Source organism: Trichoderma camerunense, assembly GCF_050948025.1.
Source record: "Trichoderma camerunense strain CBS 138272 chromosome Unknown V8C40scaffold_8, whole genome shotgun sequence".
NCBI lineage: Eukaryota > Fungi > Ascomycota > Sordariomycetes > Hypocreales > Hypocreaceae > Trichoderma > Trichoderma camerunense.
In genome coordinates, this window is record NW_028145362.1 from 171,534 (window position 1) to 197,402 (window position 25,869).

The following is a 25,869-nucleotide window of genomic DNA, read 5'->3' on the forward strand; positions in this document are numbered from 1 at the left end:
AACCACAAGGATGGGATTTTCTTGCTACTGGCAGCTATCCAATACCAAGCCAGCCGATCATCTTTTAGTGTGCGGACACTACACAAAGGGGGAGGGGGCGTGGGCGTGTGTGTTGAGGATATCTTCCGAATGGTTGTGGTAGGATTTCTACCCCATTCGACTCATTCTTGTTGTTCTTCTTTCTCGTCTTCAGCCGCAAAGACTTCAATACTTCTCGGATACTAATGTCGTTTTCGTTCTAATAATTGCATTGTACTTCCAGTCATGTATGTGCATGTATCTTACAAGTAGTTTGTTCTCTTGGGCCCGGAATTACCGGTGCTGCAGCAATATATTGATGTAATGTGCGGCGATGCATGAACACGTTTCAATGTGTAAGGATCTTTTTGTCAAGGAGGTTTCCTAACTGGGAGCTGGATGCGGTATGGACAACACGAACAAGTCTACGGGCATGTCTATGCTATTACATATCCAGCATATTGGCTTAGGGGCTTGCATGAGGACGGAGTTGGCGATTATGTGATTTGCTTAGCGAATTCAATAAACGCAGCCACAACGGAGAGAATGCCATGGTGTGGTTGGGCTGAAGGTACTCGTCGGTTACAATGGCGTTTAATTGCAACCATGTCCTTTTGCTGTTGGTGAGTGGTAGTACAAGTACAGGCATATGATGTCTGGCCAAGGGTTGTGTGGTCTAAGAGTACGAGTACATGAGTGATGTGTTGACGTGGCTATCCGATGGCTGTGATCCCCCAATTTCTCGGAGAAGTCCAGGATGGTTGCACGGATACGTAGGGAGAATAATGGCTACGGCGGCTACGGGGGGTGTACTTGATGAGCAAGTATATGAAGCTGAATGCCATGGGGATGAGCCGCTCAGTTAGCCTCTGAGGAAGCGTTTACAGCTCAGCCACGGGTTTCCGTATCAGGTGCTGGCCTGGTTATTCCGTGATGAGTAAGTGTTTGCGCCGTGACAAGTAAGGGGGCGGCTGGTAAAGCCTATTATAACAACATTTGAAGTGTGGCTTTCTTGGCTCATGAAAGGGAGATTGTCGTGGCGTTTAGACGGCGCATGGCAGCGGCATGGAAGCATCCAAAGCAACCAGACGTTCCAAGGAGGCGTCAGCCAAGACCCTTATTGCAGGAGAAGCAAAGTATACAGCATTTAGCGCTCTGGATATTGTAAGTCGTGATGGTGAGAAGGCGGTCCTTGATGGAATTACTACGCATTGGATTGGGCCCGATTATTGCCCTATACACGTGCAGTCTGTATACATGCAGCTTCAATATTACCACCTTAGGTAGGAGTTACATTCGAACTACCAAGAAAAATAGGGTAGCAGCAGCTAGTTTATTGAACTGGCAGAGTTGGCTGCTCTCACAACGGCGTTCAGCTGCCTCCCTTGGGGGCTCAACCAACGGCCACGTGCACATAGGTTTGAGAAATGATTTGCAGGCTTTGACAAATATCAATCAGCCTGGTCGGTAAAAATCTGCAAATACTACCGTTCCGGACGGACGGTACTGAGCTCGGGTACGTGTTGTGTGGGAAGGGCAACGAAGGAGTTGCGCTGTAAGTTGAGACCATGTCAATGCCCAGGTGCAACTATGCAAACAGAACGGAGAATTTACCCACCCAAAAGTGGAAATACGAAGCCGCGATGGAGAGCTGCCCAAAAATAGCTTCTAGTGCATGGACCAAGTGCATGTTCCGTGTCATTATGCGCAACAACGCAGCGCTCAGGTCCGTTTACAGCCTCTGATTTGCAGGCCGGCGCACTCGCCACCCACCACAAGGACTGCGGATACGGTGCCTGTGGCACTCACGATAGGCCTCGTTTAAGTCAAAGGAGGGACTCGAGCCGTCCAAGCAGCCATCGTCTCTTCACTAGCAACCCTTACTTCTGCAGGGCCGGACTTTGCTTTTTACTCCCAAGCCTCGTAGCCAAATCCCACGGAATGGGCCGGCGTAGCACTACTGTACGAGGGAGCACCGTACCGTACTCGTACGTTCTCGACTCTGTGCAAGGGGTCCGGAGCTTCGAGGGGACGGGCTGGCCATCTTTGCTTTTTGGATGCGCTGCTGCGGTGGCGCTGGCCGTGCGTGTGTGGTTGTCCTGAATCTGGCGTGCAGCTGGGAGCGATCCAATCGGGCATCAGGAACTCGACTCTGTTATCTCTGGTGGCCTTGACGCCATGGAGCTATCGACGGATTGCATTTTTTCTCTCATGCCTGGCTGACCGGCCCTCTTCGTAGTCTGCTGCTGGCATCATGCATTAGGTACATGTAGAGTTTGCAATCTTGCCGGAGTCTCACAGATTCGATGCGATACGCTCTCTCGCGCCATCTGCCTGGCCGATAAGACGGAGCCACGAGTGCCGGGAGACTTGTCTGGCCCTAATGTTCCGAGCCGGGTGCCGCGGATTGTGTCAGCCACAGCCTTTGGTCGATGATGATGGCATTCAGGCGAGTGCAAGATGCAGCTATCTGGCGCTAGAAGGACGCTGCCACAGTAGCTTGGAGATACTGTTCCGCACTCCTCGCCGCTTTAAGGGTAGTTTTGGCTGGCAGAAAAACGAGGGCCCACAAGTCGCTCGCTAGGGTTCCCACAAAGACCACCAGCTTTTCAAAGGTTCAAGTTTCTTTTTCTGCCATTCTGCCAAATCTCACGCCCCCCCTGGACTTTTTGCGCTTCCACTTGAACGTAAATTTGCACCCCGGGCATCGAGCGGGCGATTCGCCGAGGAACCCAGAGAGCGGGCACGGACTGAATCCATCTCTGGAAAAACGAAGTCAAAGCAATCAACTCCACTCAGACTATCTCCCGTCCCAGGGCTGCGAGGACGTGTTGTCGCCATTGGCAGTGGCAAGCCATTGAGTTTGCAGTCGCCCGCTCCAAGCGCTATCCCAGGAACAGGCTCAGGCACAGGACAGGCACAAATAAGCTGGTTCCAACTCTATGGAGTCAGCCAAGGCCCTTGGGGGCGCTAAGCGGGGAGAAGAATGTCCGTATTACCGGCTTGGTCTTCGTGACAGCTGCTTTTGACTGTACGAATCCACAGCTATTGTGACCATGCCGGCGGTTGTTTGGGTCATGGGCCAAAGGCTGTGGCCGAGGTAAACAGCCAGAGAAGCTTTGTCCTGGAACAAGGGAAAAAGACTATTCCCAATGGTCAGCACCAGCGGCTGCGGGCATTCACAACAAACTGTACTTGGGCTCGTGCGGGAGCAAAGGGCATAAACGAACTGCCATTTACAGGCCGCCAAGAAGCACCTACAGGCATCAGGGTCCGGTCAAAGTTCACGGTTAGGCCAGGGGGAAGACTGGGCCAGCAATGTCTGTCATGACGGACTCTTGGATATTGTTCAGATTACTGAGCAAGGGTACGAGTATGTGCTACTTGCACTGAGTGGTACTTTGTGCGAAGCCCTCGACCCGAGAAAAACGTGGACGGTGGTCCGGGACCCATGAGGAAATGTTTCTCGCAACAACCCACTCATTGTTAACCACGAGGGGCTGTAGCATCGGTCTAGGATCATCTGCTCCGTATTGGAACCTGGTGTCTCTGCAGCGAGGGCTCAATCTGTTGTCTATCTGCTTGTACCTCGCTCTGACCAGCCGTCCTGCTTCGTTGCCGAATATTGGGCATCAACTCACGCCAGGGCTTCGTTTACTCGCCGGCATCTTGGCCCGTCCTCTTCGCTATCATATCGTTCCGACTGCTACGAGTGTCCTGCGGCCTGGAGTGGCGTCCAAACGGATGCCAATTCCCATCAGCTCGCTCTTGTTGCTCAACATGCCATGCCCACTCCCTCTGCAGCACCTTGGCGCATAAGAGCTGCAGCTTGTTGCGCTTGCAACCTTGCATTCCCAAACCACACCCCCTCCCCCTTGCTCCCTTGATCAAACTCTGTCGTCTCTCTTCTTTCTTGTTCTCAGCTCCAGCGGTTGAGGGTGTTGATTTTGCCCACCATGCCCACCAGACCGAGAGATCGAGCGGGAGCCACCGATCGGGATGCTTTGAGAGTCCAGCCCACCAATTTTCTTAGACTGCCACATGCCCTGGCCTGATCTCATCCCTAGTCCATCATCCGCGATTACATCGTCGCCAGCGGCCTTGCTTCACTCCCCCACCCTCTCTCCAAACTCATACTTCTTTGCGCTGTCGCACCTCTTTATCATCTCCTCTCTCTGCCCTTCCCTCCCCTCGCTCATCAAGACCGCAGACGTTGCGTCCTCGGCCAATATTGCATAAGTGGACAAGGTGTTCGGGCATTGCCTTCGTTTTTGGTCCACACCACACTCACTTATAGTCGCTCTTCTCAACACCGTTCGTTACTTGAGGAGTTTGACCTTGTTGCCTGGGGGATTGCTCTCCATGTTGCAGTAGCATAACTTGTTTCTTTATAATATCAAAACTCCACGCTACCAGTTTTGTCAACCACAATCACTTACACGACGCTGCTGTATCGAGAGGTGGGCATCATTACCAGAAGTTTTACATCTACACGAGGACAGATTTGATAGGGTTTCCTACCTGACTCTTCAAAACCCCCTTGAGAGGGCTTGGGACTTGGATAGGCCCATTGCCTGGGGAACTCGAGCTTGAATACGTCACATTCACAGCATCTTCATTTCATACCAGTCAAGATGGGTATCACGAGCTATTTCAAGGCCAGCACCAAAAAGGCTGAGCAGGAAACTGCTGCACCGCCGGCGCCTCCAGCCAAACCGGTTGCTCCTCCTCGATTACAGCAAGAAACTAGGCAGTCGGTAATCTCAGAAAAGCCCCCTTCATCAGTTTCTGGCAACGACATGGATCTCCAGCCTCCCACCCCCAGATTCCACTCCCGGCCACAGTCTAGCTCTGGCAGGTCTACGCCGTCAATGCAGAGCTCCATGTTCCTCGATGATATCAAGCACGAGGTCATGGTCAACTACCTGTACCAGCAGCAGTGTTCTCAGCTCTGGGTCAGCGATGGATCCGGAGAGATTGAGGGAGTTTTGCTCCGCAAGGCTCGAGGTCACTACATGGCCTGCCCTCCTCAATTGGCCAGCTCTCCCTTTGCATTGGCATGCGCTGCTCTCAATGTTCAATGTGCCATGACGGTCAATTCCCGTGTTATCAAGACTTTCTTGCAATGGTCTCCTGACGCCGTCGATGTGCCCCTCATGAACGGCCTGCGCGTCCAAATTCTCCCCACGATTGATGATTTGCCGCGTGCTCGTAAATACCAGTTTGCTGCCTTCGTCGCCTCTGAAGGCCTGCTGATTGTTTGGGATGACGACGCTCTTCATCTGGTTGCACGTGCCAAGGCCATTGAATCTGAGCTCATGGAGCTGGTCTGGAAGGCCGGTAACCCCGATGAAGAAGGCGAAGATGAGAAGAGAGCGCAGCCTGTCGCCGAAGTTGAAATTGATGAAGAGAGCGGTGAGATTAAGCCCGAAAAGCGACCTATTCATCTCCAGAACACGGTCCTCGTGTCTCTAACTCTGGTCCTGGTTACCGTTTCCCTTGGTGCTGCCTGGAGGCAGCTGGCCATTGAGGTTTCTGTCGACAGCACCTATATTCGTCTTGCACTCGTTGCCCTGGCTCCGGTTCAAATCTTCTTCACCCTCTTCTTTGCTCAAGTAATTGTCGGTTGTTTGGCTCAGATCTTCGGCCCCATTCGCCAACTCACCATCAACTCCAAGTTTTACTCTGCCCGACCTCCGCCGCGTCTGCAGTCGGCCATTCTCCCCCACGTCACTATTCAGTGCCCCGTCTACAAAGAAGGTCTGCAGGGTGTCATTATGCCAACCGTCAAGTCCATCAAGCAGGCCATGTCCACATATGAACTTCAAGGTGGCTCCGCAAACATGTTCATCAATGACGACGGTTTGCAGCTCATCTCGGAAGAGGATCGTCTGGCTCGTATTGAATTCTACGCCGACAACAGCATCGGCTGGGTTGCTCGCCCGAAACACGGAGAGAATGGCTTTACCCGCAAGGGCAAGTTCAAGAAGGCCTCCAACATGAACTTTGCGCTCATGATTTCCTGCAAGGTTGAGGAGAAGCTTCAGGCAATTGAACGTCCCCCCGAATGGAGCCAAAATGACGAGGCTTTGGCATACGAGGAGGCTCTTAAGGAAGTCCTCGAAGCTGATGGCCGTGCCTGGGCTGATGGTAACATCCGCATGGGAGACTACATTCTGCTGATTGACTCTGATACTCGTGTTCCCGCTGATTGCTTGCTCGATGCCGTTTCTGAGATGGAACAGTCTCCTGATGTTGGTATCATGCAGTTTTCCTCTGGTGTCATGCAGGTTGTCCACACTTACTTCGAGAACGGTATCACTTTCTTCACCAACCTCATCTACTCGGCCATCCGATACACTGTGTCCAACGGTGACGTTGCTCCCTTTGTCGGCCACAATGCCATCCTTCGTTGGTCTGCCATCCAGCAGGTTGCCTACCAGGACGAAGATGGATACGACAAGTTCTGGTCGGAAAGCCACGTCTCGGAAGATTTCGACATGTCGCTTCGTCTGCAGGTCAACGGCTACATCATTCGCCTGGCTGCTTGGGCCGGTGAAGGCTTCAAGGAAGGTGTGTCTTTGACCGTCTACGACGAGCTTGCCCGATGGGAAAAGTACGCCTATGGTTGCAACGAGCTGCTGTTCCACCCCATTCGAACCTGGCTCTGGCGCGGTCCCTTTACGCCTCTGTTCCGCCGTTTCTTGTTTTCCAACATTCGTTTTACGTCCAAGATTACCGTCATCTCCTATATTGGTACCTACTATGCCATTGGAGCTGCCTGGATCTTGACTGTGGTCAACTACTTCGTCATGGGCTGGTACAACGGCTACTTGGATAAGTACTACATCGACTCGTGGCAGGTCTGGTTCTCCATCATTATTGTGTTCAACGGCCTCGGTAACATTGCCCTTGCTGTCATGCGCTACCGTGTTGGTGAGCGTGGTCTGCTGTACGCCCTGTTTGAGAACTTCATGTGGACTCTCATGTTGGCCATTTTCCTCGGTGGTCTGTCATTGCACGTCAGCCAGGCTCTGTTGGCTCACATGTTTGAGATTAACATGACATGGGGTGCTACTGCCAAGGAAGCCGAGTTTTCAAACTTCTTTATTGAGGTTCCCAAGGTCTTGAAGAAGGTTAGTTTTCCTCCTTTAAATACAACTTCGGTGTATAAAATTTACTAACATTCCATTTCACAGTTCAAATTCTCCATGATCTTCTCACTGATCTTTATTATTGGCATGATCCTTCTCGCTCAGGCGCCATTTGTCCCTTATGACTGGCAGATCAAGGACTTTGTCGCCATCCTGCCCATGGCCACCGTCGCCGCCAGTCACTTCCTTCTGCCGCTGGCCTTGAACCCTGCCCTCATGACCTTCTCATGGTAAATGGACATGTTGAAACTCATACCACAGGAGAAAAAACAAGAAAAAAACATAAGACTATACACCAAATTTATAGACGGGAGGCATTGTCCCCCACTCAGTGGCCAAGCACAAGCTTTAATCCCACTCTATTTTTCCCATTCTATCAATTCTCCATGAAAAGAAACGGATCGAGTTGTTTTACATTTTTTGCTTTTGCTTTTTATTCCCTTGTTTTTTCACGTATGATCTTGGTCACAAGTCATAATGTTAGATTCTTAAATGTTAATACTGCGAGGTTTGGAGGCTAAACTGTTACGAAGGGCTTGGGATGGGATATTATTTACGACTTTTTGGGTATTTGGGAGGGAGGGATTTACAATGGGACATGACGGTTACGGGAACGATAGTTGGGGAAAAATTACAGGTGGTGGATAGCTTAGCTTGGGCTAGTTATAGGATAAGGTAGTAATAGGATAATACGAGATTGTCCTTTTCGAAATCGCTGTCACTTTTCCCGATACTCTTGTGGATGAATTATGATCTAGGATCTGGGATCTGAGAAAATTAGAAATGTTGTTCTATTAGAGCTTCACAACAGTCTATACGATTCATAAGAAAAAAATTCCCAAAAGACAAGATGAATGAAAAGAAAGAAAGAAAATCCATCTATGTAACCCATAAACGCCTCTATGCCTCTTCATCTCAAAAGTCATGCACCAGACCCTTCCATCACCTCGTCCATCTATCCAAGTCGTTTTTGTTCCACAGCTCTACCAGACGCTATAACACATAGATTCATGCCAAAACTTTCAAAACCCAAACCCATAAAAGCTGGCAATCTGCGTCTCTCTAAATAATAAACTTCAAAAGAAAAAAGAAAGCAAAACTTTTCTCATCTCGAGCGTGTGGCTTCATTTAAAGTGCCCGTCATATTTATTCTTCGTCATCAGTGTCAGGAGGGTGAGGAGTTCCCTTGGGGCTGTTAAGCCACTCAATGTGTCGCAGACGACGACGAACTTCCCGATCCTTGAGCTCCTTCTTGGTCATCTTCTTCTTCTTGCGAGCCTTGAACTTGAGCTCGCCGTTATCCTCGACGCCAGAGTTGACGGCGCTGCTGACCACGGAGCTGGCCGCAGTGCTCGTAACGCCGCTTCCAGGACGGCTGTCCTCGAAACGGCCGAGATCAACGGCAGCGTTGCCGCGCTGGGCGACACGTCCGTCATTGACGAGCCACTGCTCAGAGCAGAGAGCGCCGACGAACTCTTCGTTGTGGGAAATGAGGATGACACCTCCCTTGAACTCTCGGATAGCAACAGCCAAACCTCCAAGAGAGTCTCGGTCCAAGAAGTTAGTAGGCTCGTCAAGAACCAACAAATGCGGGTTGTTCCACATGGCACCGGCAATGACGACCTTGACCTTCTGACCACCAGACAACGAACCAATTTCGTTGTGGTTGGCGATCTCGGGGTCCAGGCCAAGATCTTCAAAGTGCTTGGAGATGACAGATGGCTGGAGCTCACGGTATCCGAGACCCTCACGAGACGCCTCGTGATCGTCAAACTCTTGAACAAGCTTATCGAAGCCCAGCTCAAGCAGAGTCTCACGAGAAATCATGGTGTTGTACTTGGGAAGAGTGGCACGCCATTTACTAGATGAAAGAGTTAGCCTTAACGAATCTATATGTGAGCTTGACATTCTTGAACTGTCACTTACACTTCATATTGGAACGTCTTCTTGTACTTTTGACGACCAACAAGCGACTCAATTTGCTTAGCAGGCTTGCCATCCTGGAGATCGACCCACTTGTCCATCTGTTCACGATCCTGGTCGGACAAGGCACGGGTCTGCTTCATGTGGACCTCACGGTCATCACCATGCTGGTATCGCCACTGGAGATACTGGTTGGGAGTCTTCTCCAAGTGCATCTCGACGTGCTCCAGAGCATGCTGCTTGATGTAGCCGATACGCAGGTTGGGGTGCTTCTCAACCTTGCCAACAGTGGGAATGGTCTCGCCGGTGAGCAGCTTGATCAAGGTAGACTTGCCAGCACCGTTAGGTCCAATAATAGCGACACGCGAGGAGAGCGAAAGAGAGCAAGAAACGTCTGAAAGCGATGGTTTGGTAGCCTTGGGGTAGGTGTAAGAGACGTTGCTCATGCGAATGATGGCACGGGTCTGAGACTTGATACCAGTGAGAATACCAGGAGGGGGGAACTTGAACTGGACGTTGGACGCCGACAGAGTGTAATAGCTCTTGGCCTCGGGGCGAAGCTGGACGAATGCCGCAAGGTTACCCTTGTAGCATGCAAGCTTCTTGTTGGGCTCATAGTGGTAAATGTCAGTAGTGACGTTGTCCAAGAAGCCAGAGTCGTGAGACACAATCAAACTGGTGATGTCAGGGTGTGACTTGAGGTAGTTCTCCAGCCAAGCAATGTTGGTAACATCCAAGTGGTTAGTAGGTTCGTCCAACAGGAGGACATCGGCACCCTTCAACATGGCTCGGGCCAGGGCGAGCTTCATCTTCCAACCACCAGAGAGAGAGCCGACCTTTTGGGATTGACGGCCCTCGGGTCCGGAGGTGAAACCAAACTCCTCCAAAACCTCGGAAATGTGCGCAGTTCCCTGGGGGCCAATCTCAGGATCCTTGGAGACGAACTCAAGAATGCTGATGTCGGCGTCCTCGCCCTGGTTGTGCTCGACATAGTAGGTACGCAGGACGTCCTGGGGAGGGAAACCCTCCAACTTGCCACCAGCGATAGCCTTCATGAGAGTGGACTTGCCGGCACCGTTGCGACCACAGAGGCCATATCTGTGACCCTTGAGAAGTCGCAGGTTGGTGTGAGAAAGCAGCAGCATACCACCGTAAGCAAGGGAGAAGTCGGCGTTGACAATCTCGATCTCGCCGTCGTCTTCCTTCTCAGGGACACCGTATCGGCGCTGGTCCTCTTCCAAATAAAATTGCTGGACGGCATCAGCCACCTGCTGAGGAGCGTCAGGGCTTTGCAACAGGCTCTTGAGGTAAGGCGCAATCCTGGTAGAGATTCGGGCAATATGGCGGTAGTTGACATCAGTGGCAACCTGCTCAGAGATGTAGGTCCTGGCAAGCTGGTATATATCGGCCTGCAGCACGAGTGCGTTGTGCTTCTGCACCTCTGCATCGAGGACCTTGGCAACGTCTTCGACGGTGGTTTTGGCAATAATGTCCTTGTCATTACCCATGGCCTTTTGCATGGTTGCGAGAGCTCTTTCGGCGAGCTCTCGAACCTCAGGGAGAGAGGCACGGTCGCAGACACCCTTGACACCAGGTAGCAGCTTGGGAAGGAAGGCTCTGGCCTCGATAGGATCATGGACAAGCTTGGTCAAGTTCTCAACAATGACGACGGTCTGTCTGAGAACCTCCTGCGAGGTGGTGGGAGTGTTGAGAGATCTCTCGAGGAAAGGCGTCAACAGCGCCAGCACAGGGGATGTGACAACAGCCACGAATGTAGTCATTGACAGAGCGTGGATGGCCTTTTGGAGAGTCTGGGGAGAAGGATGCTGCATAGTGTCGACGAGCAGGGGAATCCGAGGGGTAACATCGTCGTTGGACAGAAGAGTCGTAAGAGAGTTCATCGTCTTGACAGCCTGCTTCTCCACCTCGGTCTTCAAGTCGTGCATGCCACCCTCAACGAGGGGAATCAAGCCAGCGAGCTTGGCTCCCATGGCCTCGCGGAGCACATCCTTGTCAGCGGCCTCCTCCTTGGTAGAGCCCACAACCATCTGCGACTTGTCGGCCATCTTCTGCAGCAACAGGTAGGCTCCCACGGTGCCCTGCCACTTGCCCGTCTTCTTAGAGAGATACTGGGTCAAGACGGGCAGCAGTCCAACAACTAGGGCCTCAGCACTGAGGTTGGCGAACAGCGCATCAAGACCATATTGGGCAGCCTCGCGGACAACAGAGCCCTTATCCGACAGAGCATCCAGGGCAACGGTGACAGTGCTGGGATCCTGGATCAGGAGCACAACCTCGCTCAGGGCCTCGCGCGGAGGGAACCGCTCGAAGATGGCGCCCAACAGGTTCTGGCTGCTCTCTCGGCGGAGCCCGCTCTTCTTATCAGCAGCCGCCTTCTTGACCTCGGTGAGGATGCCGTATGTGGTCAGGCCGGCAGATCCGACCGAGTTGAGGAGGACATCGCAAAGAGCATAGCAGGCATCGATGGACGCAGCGGACGTCTGGGCGTTGAAGATGGTGTTGATGAAGGCCGCGATATCCTCCTGCGATGGCGGGGGAGGGGCTTCTTTCGACACCACGAGTGGCGGCGAAACCGGGTGAGGCATTGTTGAGGTTTTGGAGCGTCCTGCCTGTGAGAATTAAAGGGGGAGAAACAAAAGTCAAAACAAGGAGATTCCCCAGAGCAAAAAGGTCTCAGCCGCAGGACGCAAGAAGGGCTGTTCTCTAGCAAAGTCTGGGGAGGCAAAAGAGAGAAAAAGGCGATGTTGGTCGAAGGAAAAAAGAAAGAATACGGGGATAAGACAAGAAGCTGAAAAGGGTCTGGTGCTGGCCCATCAGCAAGGCGCTGCGATTCGAAAAATTTCTCTTATCAGCCCCTTATCTCACTAGCCGGGTTGGAAATGCAACTGCCGCTAAGCATGTGCGGCTGACGTTATCGCCATTTGCAGCTCCACGTGGGTCACGGCGAGCATCATCTGTGGACGGGCCGGGATACCTTTACAAATCGAGGGACATACTGTTAAAAGGCTCATTCGTTTCTTGGGATGCTGCTGGCAAATGTCAAAATCACAGTGGACAAGGCATAGTGGACACATTTACATAACATTTCACTCTCAGATCTGATTTGATATACATGTGCAAAATAGTAGTCAAGAGAAGAATGCCAGTCATATCAAGGTCAATGCAAAAAATAGAATAGAAAAAAACTTGCTTCCTGTCTAGACAATCCTTTCGTTCTCCGCAAAGTCCAGCATGCTTTAACTTTAGTTCATGATCCGAGTCTACACTTCGTTTGCCCATCGCTGTGACGCCACCACGCCTCTCCAATCAAGAAAAAGAAATGATAAAAAAAGAAGATTGGATGAAGAAAAGAAGAAACATCAAAGTGAAAGTACAGAAATAGGTAGATGTACCACCCACAAGGGGTATAATTAGAAACACATACACTTCCAACACGTTGCAAGAATCGTACACTGCTCCATGTATGTTCATTCTAACCGTATGTGTTTCCTTCGTGAGATATTCGAGTGTGAATGAATCAAAGAAAAGGCATCATCATTGATGGTTGTGAAAAATAAAAAAGAAGAAAAGGCAAAAGTAAAAATGTCAAGAAATTTAAAGCACGCGATATACTGAGGTCATTAACATCACGGTTCACCCTGGCTTGAACCCCGAAGGGTTACAGGGCCTTGGAAGCCACCTTGGGAAGGTGGCTTGACAGCGTCCATCTCGAGGCCTCGAGAATCAAGCACTGGGCGTTGGTCCCGGTGAAGACCAAGTCGTTGATCGCCGTTCTCATAGCGTTTCTTGAACTGGTAATAAGAGGGCGTACGGGGGCGGCAGAGAACGGCCAAGATGTTCCTCCAGAAGCTTGCTTGGTCAAACGGACGGTATCGTTCGCTCTTGGTGAACTTGTGAGAGTTCATGAATTCTCTCGTCGTTTCGCCACGGGCCATCAAGAAGATGTGATATCCCATGAGCGCGGCGGGGTAGAGAAAGCAAACGACTCCCAGGATAACCAAGGCCAGAGAAACGCGGAAGTGGTCGATGGATTTGGCAAAGGAAATGTTTTTTTGGTTCATGTAAACAATGAGCTGTGCAAGACTTGCGCCGATCAAGTAGAGGGAGAGGATGGTGGCAGATGAGACAAAGATGAAGAAATATCGGTAGTTGCGTTTGCCAACGCAATTGTTGAGCCACACGCAGTGGTGGTCGTGCGTCTCGACGCAGTTGTCACATAGACGGCAGTGGTGAGCACGGGGTGGTCGCCAGATGTTGCACGTCCGGCAGTGCTTGACGGGGAACTCCATGGCGGCTGCCGTCGGCTCCGCTGACTTTATCAGTGTCCAGTCATTTGTGGGAGGGTCGACACGAAGGGGATCTTCATGCGGCCCAAGAGGAGGGAACTGGTGAAGATTTCGGGGAAGGATCTGGTATCAGTTAGCATGCTGGGCACGTCTTGCTGCGTCGTGGGAGAAAGGACCAAAGCCAAAAGGTACTACTTACTCCGGGGTCCGAAATGGAAGCATGGAGGAAAGAGGAGAAGCAAAGGTAGGCAAGGTATGCAAAGATGATGGGAATGGCGGGAGAGATGTTGTGCCAAAGCCACGGGGCCTCGAAGACGAAGAACAGAACGCAAGGGATAACGATGAAGACGCCAGTAGCAACGTTGATAGGCCGCTGCCTAGTGTTTTGCCATCGGCCTCCGAAGAAGAACATGGTATTGCCCTCAAAGTACTCATAATTGCGCTCCTTGCTGTATTTGTGCTGTACTGCGGTGCTCTCGGTCTTGGGTCGTAGTTGGGAATCAATGGGGTTTAGTCGTGGTGATGACGCAGTGGAGGCAAGCTTTTCCACGCCAGCCGCATTTCGATTCTCAGCACTCTGGGCCTGATCACGGTCACTCATCCCGGGGAGGAAAGTTGACCCAAACGACCGGGGGGTTTTGAGCATCGGGCTGGGGAAATTCCTCAAATCTCTCAGGCTCGTGGTTCCGCTCAGGTCAAGATGCGGGTGGGCCTTCTCCGGAACCGAAGCCTTGCGTAGCGGTCGAACGCTCTCGGACATGCTCCCTCCAGCATAGTGACCGGTAGGACTGGTGGCTTCCGTTGCCTGATCGAATGTGTCGTGCTCGGTAAAGTCGGTGCCGCGGGAGGGCAGGTGCCTCTGCTCTTCGCTATACATGACGTGCTGGAACTGCGGCGGGCCATGCTGGGCCACTGGTGAAGGTGCAAAGTCGTGAATCACACTGCCATCGATATCCGTTGCGTTGTCGGGCAGGTCCCCAAACTGTGGCTGGGGCGCAGCTGGTGGTGGCTGGGTCGTCGCGAGAGGTCGTGCGGCTCCGGCTCTCTGGGCCTGCAGCTTTTGCGAGCTCATGGGGTGGAAAAAGGCGTTTGACGTGAGCCCTTGAACGTGGCTGCGGGATGTCAGGCTCGGCGACGTTCCCAGCGCGGAACTGGTTGTGCTGGTGCCGCTTCCTCTCTTGCCGACGCCCAAGTTCTTCCTGGCGCCTCCCCATATTTTGGACGAAGCCGCGGTCATGGCCGTCTCTGGTCGAATCACCGATCCCGATTCTCTTGTTTGATGCGTCTTGGGTGCCGAAGTTGATGCGTTGCCGTCGGCCTCATCCTCGCTGGCGATGTCGGTCATGTGGGAGGATACAACGCTCCCAGGGCGATGTCCATCTGGAGTCGAAGATGCGGGAGGTGAGAAAGTCGGGACATTGCCAGTCGGCGAAACGGGCTCGTCGTGGGACGCCATCGTGATGGTTCCGTATGTGCAAATTCCCTGAGTTGTGCTATAACATAGCCCGTTCTCTCAACCTGTTCTTTTTTTTTCCTGTAGTTTTTTTTTTTTTCCCAAGGCCCGTTCAGAGAGCACGAGATCCGAGTGTTCCGCCAAAATCACACTGCGAAAAAAGAAGACCGTGGCGAACAGCGTATGACAGATCGACTCGAGGTTTGACAAATTTGCGGCTGCCGGAAACACGCAGGGGGGACGAAATAAGATGGGTGGTTCCGCGCGATGGGAAAATGGCTGTGTGAGAAAATGGTAATTCGGGTGGCCGCTTTGTAAGAAGTGTCGCGCAACAAGTCGTCGAGTCGAGGGTCGGATCGCGAGATTCCAAATGGGCGTATCAATCAAAGGAGCGTAAAATGAAAGGCTGTGTTTAAAAAAAGACAAGGGAGAGAGAGCGTAAACGAATCGAAAAAGCTAGGTACAATCGGTTAGAGGGAGCGTCGGAAGCGGGGATGCTTCAAGATGGGAAAAGAAAAGAAAAAATGGTGACAAAGGCAGTTCGGAGGGTTGATGGACAGGCCGGAAGGACGCCCGCTCCGGCAAAAGCGGAGGAAAGAAAAGAGAGAGAGAGAAGCAGCGAGTTAAACATGCGAATTCCTTTTTCCTCAGTCGCGAGTCTCTCTGCCGTTCGTCCACTTTTCGACGCCTGTTAACGAGGCTGCAGGCATGCGCCCAGACCCTCCTTTTTCCCTGGCAGGGCAAAAGGGGCTGGCCATTGGTGCGTTTGTCTCTGCGCAATTTGGAGGTTGAGGCCGGCAGCGGTAGCGGCTGTCCGAGCGTGTCGTATTGAGTACCTACAGGTTAGCTCTGTAGATGGTGCAGAGGGGGGAAATTACAGGGCTGGTTCGAGTCTAGCCGGCGTAGTCGGTACCTGGGCGGAATGCAACGGGTACATGCCGTCACGCACGGAGCACACCACCAGTGCTTGAAGTGAGTGACCTGCAGCCCGGACGTCGAGAAGCTGGGGCTTGCATGAGATGAAGTGCAGCTCACAGTTGAGCTTCACGTGTAGCCAAAAACAAGGTATATGCCGTCTTACACTGTACATACGAGACAAGGGAGACGAGTGAGGTACCTAGCTGCTGACAAACTCTGAGAAATGCCTTCGTATCCCAATTCCCAGGCACAGTATTCAGTAGCTTTCAAGCATTCACATGCACAATTCCCGCCACGCTCGTCATTGGCCTGTGGAAATTGCCCAGCAGCCATCAGTCCGCCTAGCGCGCTGTGATGTGACGGCGATCAATGCCCAACACGCTGCATTTTTTCATGCCCGGCTGCAACACCAGTGAGCTCATGATTACCTAAGCTAAGCCATTGCAACCAAGCTCGGCCAGACCATGTGACTTCTCACGTGCACCATCCCACCTTCGGCATTGGCCAATGGCAGCCTCGGAATCTCGGGTTGAAATCATCATACGACCCCAGCTTTAGCACCACTATTCCAAGCAAGCTTTTGGCCCATTTCTCGACTACTCCAAAGAAACAACCTCCTATCAACCAAACCTGCCGCCAATTCGTCCCGTCAAAATGGCCTCCATGATCACCCGCCGCTTCTTCTCCACGACTGTCCGTCGCATGACCGTGGACAGCGCCTCCAAGGCGGAGCTCCAGTCCGAGTCCAAGCGCAACCCCGAGATTTATGTGCGTCATATTGGAAAAGGCGAAGCTCTTCTTCTCGCAGCTCCGTCGTTTCCCGCGCCGCTCCCTTGAAGGTTCTCGATGGCTAATGGTTTTGTTTTGGGGTGTTTATAGATCCTCGGTGGAGTTATGGTTGCCGCTCTGGGCGGTGCCGGCTTCTACTTCGGTATGCGACCCAGATATGCAACTCCTTGCTTGACATGATGCAACGCAACTTGGCCATCCTCGACATTGGCCCTGTCTCTGTTTCTTTACAGCAGCGGCTGTTGCACCAAGTACCACATGGAGAGTCGCTAAATATATACTAACGTTCCCCTTCCAGGCCGATCTCCCACCAAAGCCACCTCTGAGTCTCCCGTCAACGTCGCCAGCATGGCCTGGGAAGGCGAGGGCAAGGGCAAGTACCAGTACCACCCCGGTGGTGACCCCAACGCTGCTCCCCGTGATGCTCCCAGCGCCCTCAACGTTGTCATCATCCCCAACGTCACTGCTCCCAAGGAGTACCACGACAAGTTCAACAAGTGGGGCAAGGAGGGATACCCTTAAATGGTGGAATGCGCACATGGAAACTGTGAGCAATGATGGAAATGGTAGAAGCGGGCATTCTTGTATTTAAATGAGGCGTGTTCGCCTGTGTAGACATATGGGTGGTGGTGGGGAATGTGTCATGGTTTTAAAAACAAAACGATGATGAGACAGGAAAAGAAGGAGAAGAAAAAATGAAGATTATTTTTGCATACACCTTCGAAAGTGAACATGTGGAAGAGGCCATGACCTACATTAAGCAATTGAATGTTTTTCAAAAGCTTCCCGCAAACTATAGTCAGGGGTTTTAGAGAGCTGCTGTTATTTCGTCGTGTTTACCAAATCAACATCACTCAAAGTAAATGGAAGCGTCAAACCAAAATACATCATGGCCCCTATCATTGCAGCCCTTTCTCAATCATTGAGAGAATATTTCCTATCATAAAAAGCCTGTCAAACAGGCAACCCCTCATAAATTTCTAGCCCTTCTGACGCCAGTGTTCTGATTTCTTCCCTATCAGATCCAAACACCCTCCCTTATACCTCACTCCTACAAAACACCAACCCATGGCTAAGAAATCAGTATATCTACCTCCTCACCCGTGAATCCAAACAGGTAGAGCAAGTCCAGCATGCTCTGTCCGTTCAATCGCGCTCCCGCCTCCATCTGCACCGTCGGCTTCGCATTCCACGCCACACCCAGGCCAGCCTTTTCCATCATCAGGAGGTCGTTGGCACCGTCTCCAACGGCAATGACCTGGGACAAATCGATGCCCTCCTTTTGCGCAATTTCAACGAGGAGATCACGCTTGCGCTCCTTTCCGACAATGATGCCCTTGACTTCGCCCGTGAGCTTGCCGTCTTCGATGACCACTTCGTTGGCGTGGGCATGGTCGATGCCGAGCTCCTTGGCCAACCATCCCGTCAGCGGCAAAAAGCCTCCGGAGAGAACGGCCGTCTTGACACCGAGGCGTTTCAGCGCCTTGATCAGATCCCGCACGCCAGTGGTGACGTCGAGGACGGGTCGAAGATCCTCAAAGAGGGTTGCCGGCAGGCCCTTGAGAAGCGCGACTCTCTCGCGGAACGATGACTCAAAGTTGAGCTCGCCCATCATGGCGCGGTGCGTAATTCCAGCCACACGCTCAGCAAGATCCGGCGGGTCCTTGATGGTCTCAGCCAGCAAATCAATGACCTCTTGTGTGATGAGGGTGCTGTCCATGTCAAAGACAACCAGTCTAGGGTGCTTCCTCCACAGGACATCCCTCTGCAGAGCCACGTCAACATTCCACTCCTGCTCAAATCTGTAAATCAGCTCGTGTTTCCGCAGGTCGTCCAGGCTGAGGTAGCTGGGCGACGGAGCGGGCGTCAGCGTCAGTTCAACGACCCGAGGGGCCTCTTGGTTGTCCAGACAGCGATGCGACGAGTGCGGCTCCTCGGCGCCATCAGGCAGAGGGAACGTCGACATGAGGTGAAGGAAGGACGTGATGCACAGCGGCGAGACGTAGGAGCCGTAGAGGTGGTCAAGCTGCTCCGACTCCTGCGTGGGAGGCTCAAGAGGAAACTCTTCCATGCTGGTCGTCGGCGCCATGTTGGGGGGCAGAGACTCGGTGCTGTCGGCCAGCCCGGACTTGGCGGGGGATCGCGACCTGCTGAGACCCCCCGAAGAGCTCCTGGGCGGCGCATTGCGGTCGGATCCCTTGTAGAACAGCGTGGCGATGAGTCTGTCCGAGCGGCGGCCAGCAGGCGGCGCGCAGTTGGGATGCGAGTAGCTGTGCGAGACGCCGCTGTCGACGATGATGGGCGGGTGCTCGGGCGACGGCACGCCATTGAAGGGCAGCTTGGGTGACTTGGACGGCGACGAGTCCTCGACGACGGTGTCGATGCCGTGATGGGCCTCGGGGATGCGGTGCTGCGGCGGGCGATACTGCTGGTGGTCGCTGAGGTACGAGCTGCTCCGCATGCTGCTGGTGAGCTGCGGGCGTTGCGACGACGTCTTTGCCGTGTCTGCCATGATGATCGTTTTTGCGCCGTTTAGTTATTTGAGCAGATGTTGGATGGCGGGCAGAAGCAAGCCGCAGCGAAAGCCGGAGAGCTGGTTGGACGAGGGCGAGGTCGAGGACGTGGAAAGCCGCAAAACAACAGCCTCCCCAGAGTTTCGTCGGTTTGGCAGCCTCGCACAAGATCGAGGAGGAGTTCAAGTTCAGCCTGCCCGCCGCTTTTGCCGCTTTTGATTTCTTTGACGGGGGGTGGAGAGATTGCTCCGGGGTCGCACTAGCAGAGCAGAGCAAAGTGGACTGGGCTCCAAGTTATGGTGTGATTTGCGCATAAAAAAGAGTAGCTGGACGGAGAAAATGAATGGCTGGTGATGGATGCGGGCAGATTTCTGGAGGAGGGGCTGCGATTATACTGTGTTGTACCTATTATGGACTGCTTTTACTTAACCTGGAGTGAGACTTAATCTTTACTTTACACTGTCAAGAAGCTTTGATAAGCGACCAATGATGAATATTTATATTTTATTGAATTGCATTACACTGAATTTACAAACAAGTCAATCATCAAAATAGAAACTCAATGCAAATGAGACATAAAGAGAGAAAAACTTCAACGCCTCCAGTGAAGATCATTCGTCACTGTGCAGTAGCTGTTGCCCCGCGCCTGTCAGTCCCACGTGCACACCAAAAGGTTAAACCACGCTTAGTCATTTGCAATAGATAGCAAAACTCCAAGAAGACCATCATGGCCAGCCAGATGCCTGCCATATAGATGTATTAGTCGGTACATATATAAATCCCCTACCTATAACTCGATTAAGATAGATTCCCCATCGTGAATTTAATTGCAATGTATAAGGAAATAGTTGCCAAGGTATCTATAACTAGTAATAAGTTGAGTTGTCGTGTAAATCATTCATCAACTCCCACCGACTGTCAGACTTTCAACAACTCCCCTTCTTTATGCTCAATACGCTTTCCACACGCATCCAGAAAATCCGATCATATCCACAAAGAAGTGTGAGTGAAAAAGAAACAACAAACAAAGAAATATATAACCAAAAGAGACAAATCCATCATCTCTCACCTCTCATCTTTCCCAAGTCTCATCACATCTCAGTCTTCAGACCGCAGCCCCCATCTCACCATCACAGGCCTCCTCTTGCCCATCCAATTCTCCATCTCGTCAAGTCCATGATGAAACCCCCAAATAACCATCCCTAAATCATCCATATCCTCCGGCAGTGCGTCCTGAGTATCTGGGATGAACGTCCGAATCGTCACCTGCAGCCTCGGCCCCCGCTCCCACATGGCCTCCCACTCTACCGCCGTCTTGGCCTCCCAGAGCGCAACCTGGGCCGTAAACTTGAGCTGCAGCGTGCGCGCCTCGGCCTGGTCCCAGCCTTGCTTCAGGAAAGTATACGTGCCGGAGAGTATCTCAGCGGTGAGGATGGTGCGCCGCATGCTTTCGTAGTATATCCAGGATGCCCAGCTGTCCATGGTCTTGGAGAACGACCGAAGCCGCGGGTACAAGGCCGACAGGAGCGCCTGCACAATGGCCTCATCTCGCTCCGCACGCATTCGCTCTTCGAAGTCGTCCCTCGCGAAGAAGCGAATGCACTGGTAGACGACAAAGGCCTGCAGCACCGGCAGCAGGTCGAGCTCAGCTCCGACGGCGATTTCGGACGCGGAAGTAATCGCATGACGGATGGAGCCAATGAGACGGGCGACTCGCTTGGCAATCTCGCCTCGCACGAGCGCTGCATTGGCCGTGTTTCTCATGCAGTGCAACGCGCTTGCGGCGAGGGCCTCCTGCAGCACCTCCGATGCCGACACCTGCGTGTGGTGGATGAAGCAGTTCTGGCCCGTCATGGCCAGGATTTGCGGCTGGATCGCAAACCGGCTAGCCGCCCACTCTGTCCGCGACTGGAATATCTGGCCAGTCGTCACAGCAGTGTTGGCATTGTCAAAGTAAAAGAACTCGGGGGTGGAGAACTCCCGGCCAAAGGGGGTGGGCTCTATCGGCCCCGAATACCGGCCCAATGACAAGACGGGCTGGTCCTGGTCCTGAGACACGTATTGGTCTAATGAGGACAGCAAACAAGGCACCAGCGGTGGGGGTACCGCTGACGAAGGGTCCGGAGACAAGTATGCACCGCCATGACTGCTCCCACTGCTGCTGCTCCCGCTGCTGCTGCTGTTGCTTCCACCACCAGATTGCCAGATGTGGCTCAGATCCTGCGTTATACTCGCATCCGCTCTCATACTCGCCGTCGGCGAGTTCAGTCCCAGTTGTTCCGCGCTTCCAATTGCCATCCAGGGATAGACGCAGTCCTTCCTCGCCCTGCGGCAGCGACCACACATCGGCAGGTCCAGGTCGCATCTCCGCTTGCCAGCCACACATGCGGCACACGATTTTCTACGGGACGAGATCATGGCGAGCGGTAATATGGGAGATCTGCGGAACAACGAAAAAGGGAGCGAGTGCGGAAGTGAGGGAGGAGAAGCAAGGCAAGCTTCGAGAGCTCGGGGGGCTTGTAGACACGGTTCAGCTCGTCTCCGACACGGCCCCACAAAAATGCGGAATTCCGCTCACGGCCCCCCGTCGGAGGCGGGACTCAGAACCGGCCATGGAACAAAGAAGCACAGTATTGTATGGAAGAAACTATGCAGGTGCGTGAAGGAAAGTTCAAAGAACGATATCTCTTGATTCTGTATACATGATGTAAGCTGTGCTGTGATTGCGTAGTTGTAGTTGACAAATTAAAGATCAAAAGAGTGTATATATAGGGCGTTGAAAGAGAAAGCTAACCATGGAGCATTGGGCAACATACCGAAGTAAATCTTCTCAATTTAAATTCTTTGAAAAGACTTCAATCGAAAATAAGCCTTGAAATTCATCCAAAATGGCAGCCGCTGAAAAGCAAGAATTCGACATCCCATACCGCGTCATCTCCATCACGGAGAAGACGCACAAAACCTCCTACCCGGCCATCTCTCCCTCCCGCCCCGCCCTCTCCCAAGTCGGCCGGACGGTCCTCATCACTGGCGGTAGCGGGGGTATCGGATACGGAATCGGCCTTGCCTTTGCGGCCGCCGGGGCTCACCGGGTCATCATAGTCGGCCGGGATGAAGCCAAGCAACAGGCCGCTGCCAAGAGCCTCGCTGCAGAAGCGGGTCCAGATTCGCACACAAAGTTTGAGGGGAGGGCTGCCTCGCCTGGAAGCCCGGAGAACATCGATAGCCTGTGGGATGCCCTTGCGTCCGAGGGTGTGCTTGTCGATGTGCTGGTGCTGAATGCGGCTGTGACTGGCAGCTCGCTGGAGCGCAGCTTGTGGGTGAGGGGGTGGGAATCCACCTGGGAACAGTTCATTGTCCATGTTCGCTCAGTTAATCACTACAGCGAACGCTTTTGGAAGCAAAACGTGGATAAAAAGGCAAGCCTCTGATCCCATACTACTTTTCCATGGTTCATCCATCATAGATCTTGGCAGAACAGCGTGCTAACAACGTTGCTTGGTGCAGAGATATCTCGTCAATGTGGCTACATCTGCGATCCACGAGTGGGAGGCTGGAGTAAACACCAAAGCTTACGCATTGACCAAGAATTCGGGAGTGCTCTTGCTACAGCAGCTTGCACGAGACACACCAATCTCCAAGATGCAGATTGTCAGCTTTCATCCGGGTGCCATATTGAGCCCTGGAGCCAAGAGTGCGGGAGCGACTGAACGGACTCTCGACTGGGATGACAGTACGTATACAGTCCATCTTCTCAGACAAGATTTTTCCTTCAGTTCTGGCTTTCCTTGTTGGCTAACAATCCTTGCTATTTAGTCAGCCTTCCCTCCTCTGTTGCCATCTGGGCGGCTTCGGACGAGGCAGCGTTTTTGCACGGCCGGTTCATCTGGTCAGCATGGGATGTCGAGGAGCTGCGGAGTGGGCCCCTCCGAGAGCGCATAGAGCAGGATGAGAATTATCTGCGAATCGGTGTTCATGGTGTATGATTAGGTGGCACACTGTTGCACGCAATGGAATAAGCCGCCTAGTGGTTGGTTGTGTACAATAATATCGTATGTATGTAGTGGTAGCAGTGTAAGGCCGAGCATTGGTCGAGGAGCCAGAGTAAGAGAGAGGCAACCCCATTCTATTCCGACTCTTCTTGCGTCACATAATAACCAGCCAGTGAGTGAGAGGGTGAGAGGCTTACTTGCAGCAGAAGCACTCACCTCGGACTCTCGGGCGTGTGTAATCAATGCCTCTCCTCTCTTCTCCTCTCCCCCTTGTGATGTCGCCATCAGCAAAGCACTCCATCATCCGGGCTGACGAAGCACACCTCGCTAGCACTAGTAGGCAATAAACAGCCTTCCCAATTCAGCCAATATTCAGCTCCTCCAATAATCCTCATAGCGACGAGCCGGTTCGGACCCTCGCGGCGATCCACACCCGGCCCATAATAAATGGCAAATATCAGCCAACCGGCGCTCGGCTCCCGACTCCCGTCAAGCCGCCGACAGCCCGAGGCGCACAAAACGAACGTTCTGCCCAGTCGAGATGGCTTCAATTTTCTTGCAGCAGCTTGTCCAGACTTCTCCAATCGACACGTTAATCTGGTACCTCTTTCAACCCCGGATTTCCAAGCTCTTTGACCCTCTCCTGAGCTCTTCATGACGCATATTGACGATTCTTCCAGATGCATTCGTCATACGGGATGAGATCATTCACTCCCTCCTTTGCGATTACCATACACTTCCGGCAGCCACTCCATTTCTAAGCCAACAAGCCCCGGAAAACCCTTCGCTGCCCCAGTATTTCGAAAATGGAGCCTGTTCAAGTAGAAGATACTCGAATGATTGCTGATTCGCCCCTTGTGATGCAAAGTCCATGTTACTGAAATTCAATCCTGGAGGTCCCGCTTCCAGCCAATCAGAGCCGCTAGCTCGACATCGCGGAAGCTTTGGCGTCGATGTCGTGATCGCTCCTAGACGCAACGCCAGACGCCCAAGGAGCTTCCAAGGCGCGTGCTCAATGCATTTTGGCTCGATTTTTGCTCCCTCTGAGCGATGTTCCGACGCCAGGCCTGGCAAATTGGACGGGGGTCTGCCTTTGCAATCATTGGGGCTCGGTTTTTTTCAGGCAGGAGAATTAGTCAGGGCGGGCGAGAAACAGGGCCACAGATTCCCCAGATTGCCTTCCTCTCATATACAGAGAGCCTGCCCCCCAAAGCTTCTCCGTAATAATAAAAGTTCAGCTTCCATTCTCTTTGCTCCCATAGATCCTTTGACTGGACATTCCTCTTTGACCAGTGACACCTTTTTTGTTCAAGAAACTAGTCCCGAAGAAAGACAGCCACTTGAATTTCTGAATCATCTCGCACTCGCAAGCACAATTCTCTTCTCAGGCACAACAGCCCAAGCACCTCTGCTGTTGCCCAACCGAGGGATCATACCAATCTTCCACCCATAACACACACTCTCTCTCTTGCCATCATGTCCGTCATCATGGAGCAGTCGACGGTTCAGTCGTCTTATAAGATTGATACCAACGACATCGAGTCTGGTTATGCCTCCGGCCAGTCCGACTACTCTCCGTCACCGAGAGAAGAGAAGCCCGATATTTCCCTCAGCAAGTCTCACATCGAATACCTCAACCAGCAGATGGAGAACATGCATCCCATGGACATCCTCCGCTTCTGCAGAATCATGTTCCCCAACCTCTACCAGTCAACGGCATTTGGCCTGACGGGTCTCGCCACCATGGACATGCTGTCCAAGATCCAAAAGGAGAACCCCGAGTCTCGCACTGTCGACCTCATCTTCCTTGACACTCTGTATCACTTCAAGGAGACATATGAGCTCGTCGACCGGGTCAGAGAAAGATATCCCAATGTTCCCATTCACATCTTCAAGCCCGACGGCATGGAGACTGCCCAGCAGCTTGAGGAGACGTATGGAGAGGAGTTTTACCACACTGCCGGCGACATGTACGACTGGATCGTCAAGGTTGAGCCCCTGCAGCGAGCATACGACGAGCTCAAGGTTGCCGCCGTGCTCAACGGCCGTCGACGATCTCAGGGTGCGGCCCGTGGCTCCATCCCCATCATCGAGCTCGATGAGGAGCGAAACATTATCAAGATCAACCCCATGGCCGCTTGGACCTTTGCCCAGGTCAACGAGTACATCAAGGAGAACAATGTCCCCTACAACGCCTTGCTTGACCAGGGCTACAAGTCGGTTGGCGACTGGCACTCGACCAGCCCCGTCGGCGAGGGAGAGGATGAGCGTGCCGGCCGCTGGAAGGGCCAGAACAAGACCGAATGCGGCATCCACAACAAGAAGTCCAAGTACTCCGAGTTCGTCGCTCAGCGGGAGGGCCAGACTGCGCCTGTTTCATGAGCGCACGCGTCGCATCTCTCGGTTGAAGCGCGCTCTCTGCACGCAAAGCTGGGGGACCTGGATAGATTTGTTATGACATGATGAGCGTTGATGGCATTGGCGATTGGAGTCTTTGAGGAATTGCTTCGATGGAACAGCATTGGATGGGGGTTTGACCCCATAGATATATCATGGGCGGCGTTCGGCTTAATTTGTTTCTTTTTTCCTTGATCATTCTCTTTCCGAGAATTCACCGGCTGAGCAGGTTTCTGACAAAAAGGCGGCATCACATGCCCGTGGCAGTAGATAGCGAGAGCAAATAAAACAAAAGTAATTCATCATCAACCCTTGGCGTGTCTCTTTGTGAAATGGTGAAGGTTAGAGAAGAGGCATCATGAAGTCAGCGCTGTCTTCGTTTCTGGAATATGGTTATTTGAGCCA

General features: G+C 52.6%; 7 protein-coding genes across 7 annotated transcripts; 4 read left to right on the forward strand and 3 right to left on the reverse strand.

The window, feature by feature from the left end:
• The first annotated feature begins 4,366 nt into the window (after window positions 1–4,366).
• On the forward strand, window positions 4,367–7,535 carry V8C40DRAFT_210711 (glycosyl transferase family group 2-domain-containing protein). The gene is made up of 2 exons (XM_083212107.1): window positions 4,367–7,154; window positions 7,218–7,535. The coding sequence occupies exons 1-2, from the start codon at window positions 4,653–4,655 to the stop codon at window positions 7,404–7,406; spliced, it is 2,691 nt and encodes an 896-aa protein (XP_083073471.1). The 5' UTR covers window positions 4,367–4,652; the 3' UTR covers window positions 7,407–7,535.
• A 425-nt stretch (window positions 7,536–7,960) lies between these two features.
• On the reverse strand, window positions 7,961–11,891 carry V8C40DRAFT_243617 (translation termination modulator NEW1). The gene is made up of 2 exons (XM_083215481.1): window positions 9,099–11,891; window positions 7,961–9,033 (listed from the first exon to the last, which is right to left on the reverse strand). Exons 1-2 carry the CDS (start codon window positions 11,699–11,701, stop codon window positions 8,319–8,321), a joined length of 3,318 nt encoding a protein of 1,105 aa, XP_083073472.1. The 5' UTR covers window positions 11,702–11,891; the 3' UTR covers window positions 7,961–8,318.
• A 304-nt stretch (window positions 11,892–12,195) lies between these two features.
• On the reverse strand, window positions 12,196–15,495 carry V8C40DRAFT_243620 (palmitoyltransferase ERF2). Its single transcript, XM_083215482.1, has 2 exons — window positions 13,602–15,495; window positions 12,196–13,525 (listed from the first exon to the last, which is right to left on the reverse strand). Exons 1-2 carry the CDS (start codon window positions 14,856–14,858, stop codon window positions 12,743–12,745), a joined length of 2,040 nt encoding a protein of 679 aa, XP_083073473.1. The 5' UTR covers window positions 14,859–15,495; the 3' UTR covers window positions 12,196–12,742.
• An 825-nt stretch (window positions 15,496–16,320) lies between these two features.
• On the forward strand, window positions 16,321–17,432 carry V8C40DRAFT_243623 (uncharacterized protein). Its single transcript, XM_083215483.1, has 3 exons — window positions 16,321–16,541; window positions 16,653–16,704; window positions 16,861–17,432. Exons 1-3 carry the CDS (start codon window positions 16,428–16,430, stop codon window positions 17,082–17,084), a joined length of 390 nt encoding a protein of 129 aa, XP_083073474.1. The 5' UTR covers window positions 16,321–16,427; the 3' UTR covers window positions 17,085–17,432.
• A 202-nt stretch (window positions 17,433–17,634) lies between these two features.
• V8C40DRAFT_274581 (HAD-like domain-containing protein) lies at window positions 17,635–21,493 on the reverse strand (the record flags this gene model as incomplete). The annotated part of the gene is made up of 4 exons (XM_083220619.1): window positions 17,635–18,909; window positions 18,989–19,067; window positions 19,201–19,334; window positions 20,204–21,493. 4 exons carry the CDS (start codon window positions 21,491–21,493, stop codon window positions 17,635–17,637), a joined length of 2,778 nt encoding a protein of 925 aa, XP_083073475.1.
• A 470-nt stretch (window positions 21,494–21,963) lies between these two features.
• On the forward strand, window positions 21,964–23,206 carry V8C40DRAFT_287022 (uncharacterized protein; the record flags this gene model as incomplete). Its single annotated transcript, XM_083222627.1, has 3 exons — window positions 21,964–22,482; window positions 22,583–22,808; window positions 22,892–23,206. 3 exons carry the CDS (start codon window positions 21,964–21,966, stop codon window positions 23,059–23,061), a joined length of 915 nt encoding a protein of 304 aa, XP_083073476.1. The 3' UTR covers window positions 23,062–23,206.
• Window positions 23,207–24,454: 1,248 nt separating this feature from the next.
• V8C40DRAFT_243630 (phosphoadenylyl-sulfate reductase (thioredoxin)) lies at window positions 24,455–25,812 on the forward strand. The gene has a single exon (XM_083215484.1). It carries the CDS (start codon window positions 24,544–24,546, stop codon window positions 25,447–25,449), a length of 906 nt encoding a protein of 301 aa, XP_083073477.1. The 5' UTR covers window positions 24,455–24,543; the 3' UTR covers window positions 25,450–25,812.
• The last annotated feature ends 57 nt before the right edge of the window (window positions 25,813–25,869 follow it).

What these genes read in the sequence shown, in the direction of transcription:
- V8C40DRAFT_210711 (XM_083212107.1), top strand. Translation starts at nt 4,653, where the DNA reads ATGGGTATCACGAGCTATTTCAAGGCCAGCACCAAAAAGGCTGAGCAG. An exon ending in TTCCCAAGGTCTTGAAGAAG is followed by an intron (nt 7,155 to 7,217) that starts GTTAGTTTTCCT and finishes TCCATTTCACAG; the next exon opens with TTCAAATTCTCCATGATCTT.
- V8C40DRAFT_243617 (XM_083215481.1), bottom strand. Translation starts at nt 11,701, where the DNA reads ATGCCTCACCCGGTTTCGCCGCCACTCGTGGTGTCGAAAGAAGCCCCT. An exon ending in AAGACGTTCCAATATGAAGT is followed by an intron (nt 9,034 to 9,098) that starts GTAAGTGACAGT and finishes TCTTTCATCTAG; the next exon opens with TAAATGGCGTGCCACTCTTC.
- V8C40DRAFT_243620 (XM_083215482.1), bottom strand. Translation starts at nt 14,858, where the DNA reads ATGGCGTCCCACGACGAGCCCGTTTCGCCGACTGGCAATGTCCCGACT. An exon ending in CTTCCATTTCGGACCCCGGA is followed by an intron (nt 13,526 to 13,601) that starts GTAAGTAGTACC and finishes AACTGATACCAG; the next exon opens with ATCCTTCCCCGAAATCTTCA.
- V8C40DRAFT_243623 (XM_083215483.1), top strand. Translation starts at nt 16,428, where the DNA reads ATGGCCTCCATGATCACCCGCCGCTTCTTCTCCACGACTGTCCGTCGC. An exon ending in AGCGCAACCCCGAGATTTAT is followed by an intron (nt 16,542 to 16,652) that starts GTGCGTCATATT and finishes GGGTGTTTATAG; the next exon opens with ATCCTCGGTGGAGTTATGGT. An exon ending in CGGTGCCGGCTTCTACTTCG is followed by an intron (nt 16,705 to 16,860) that starts GTATGCGACCCA and finishes TTCCCCTTCCAG; the next exon opens with GCCGATCTCCCACCAAAGCC.
- V8C40DRAFT_243630 (XM_083215484.1), top strand. Translation starts at nt 24,544, where the DNA reads ATGTCCGTCATCATGGAGCAGTCGACGGTTCAGTCGTCTTATAAGATT.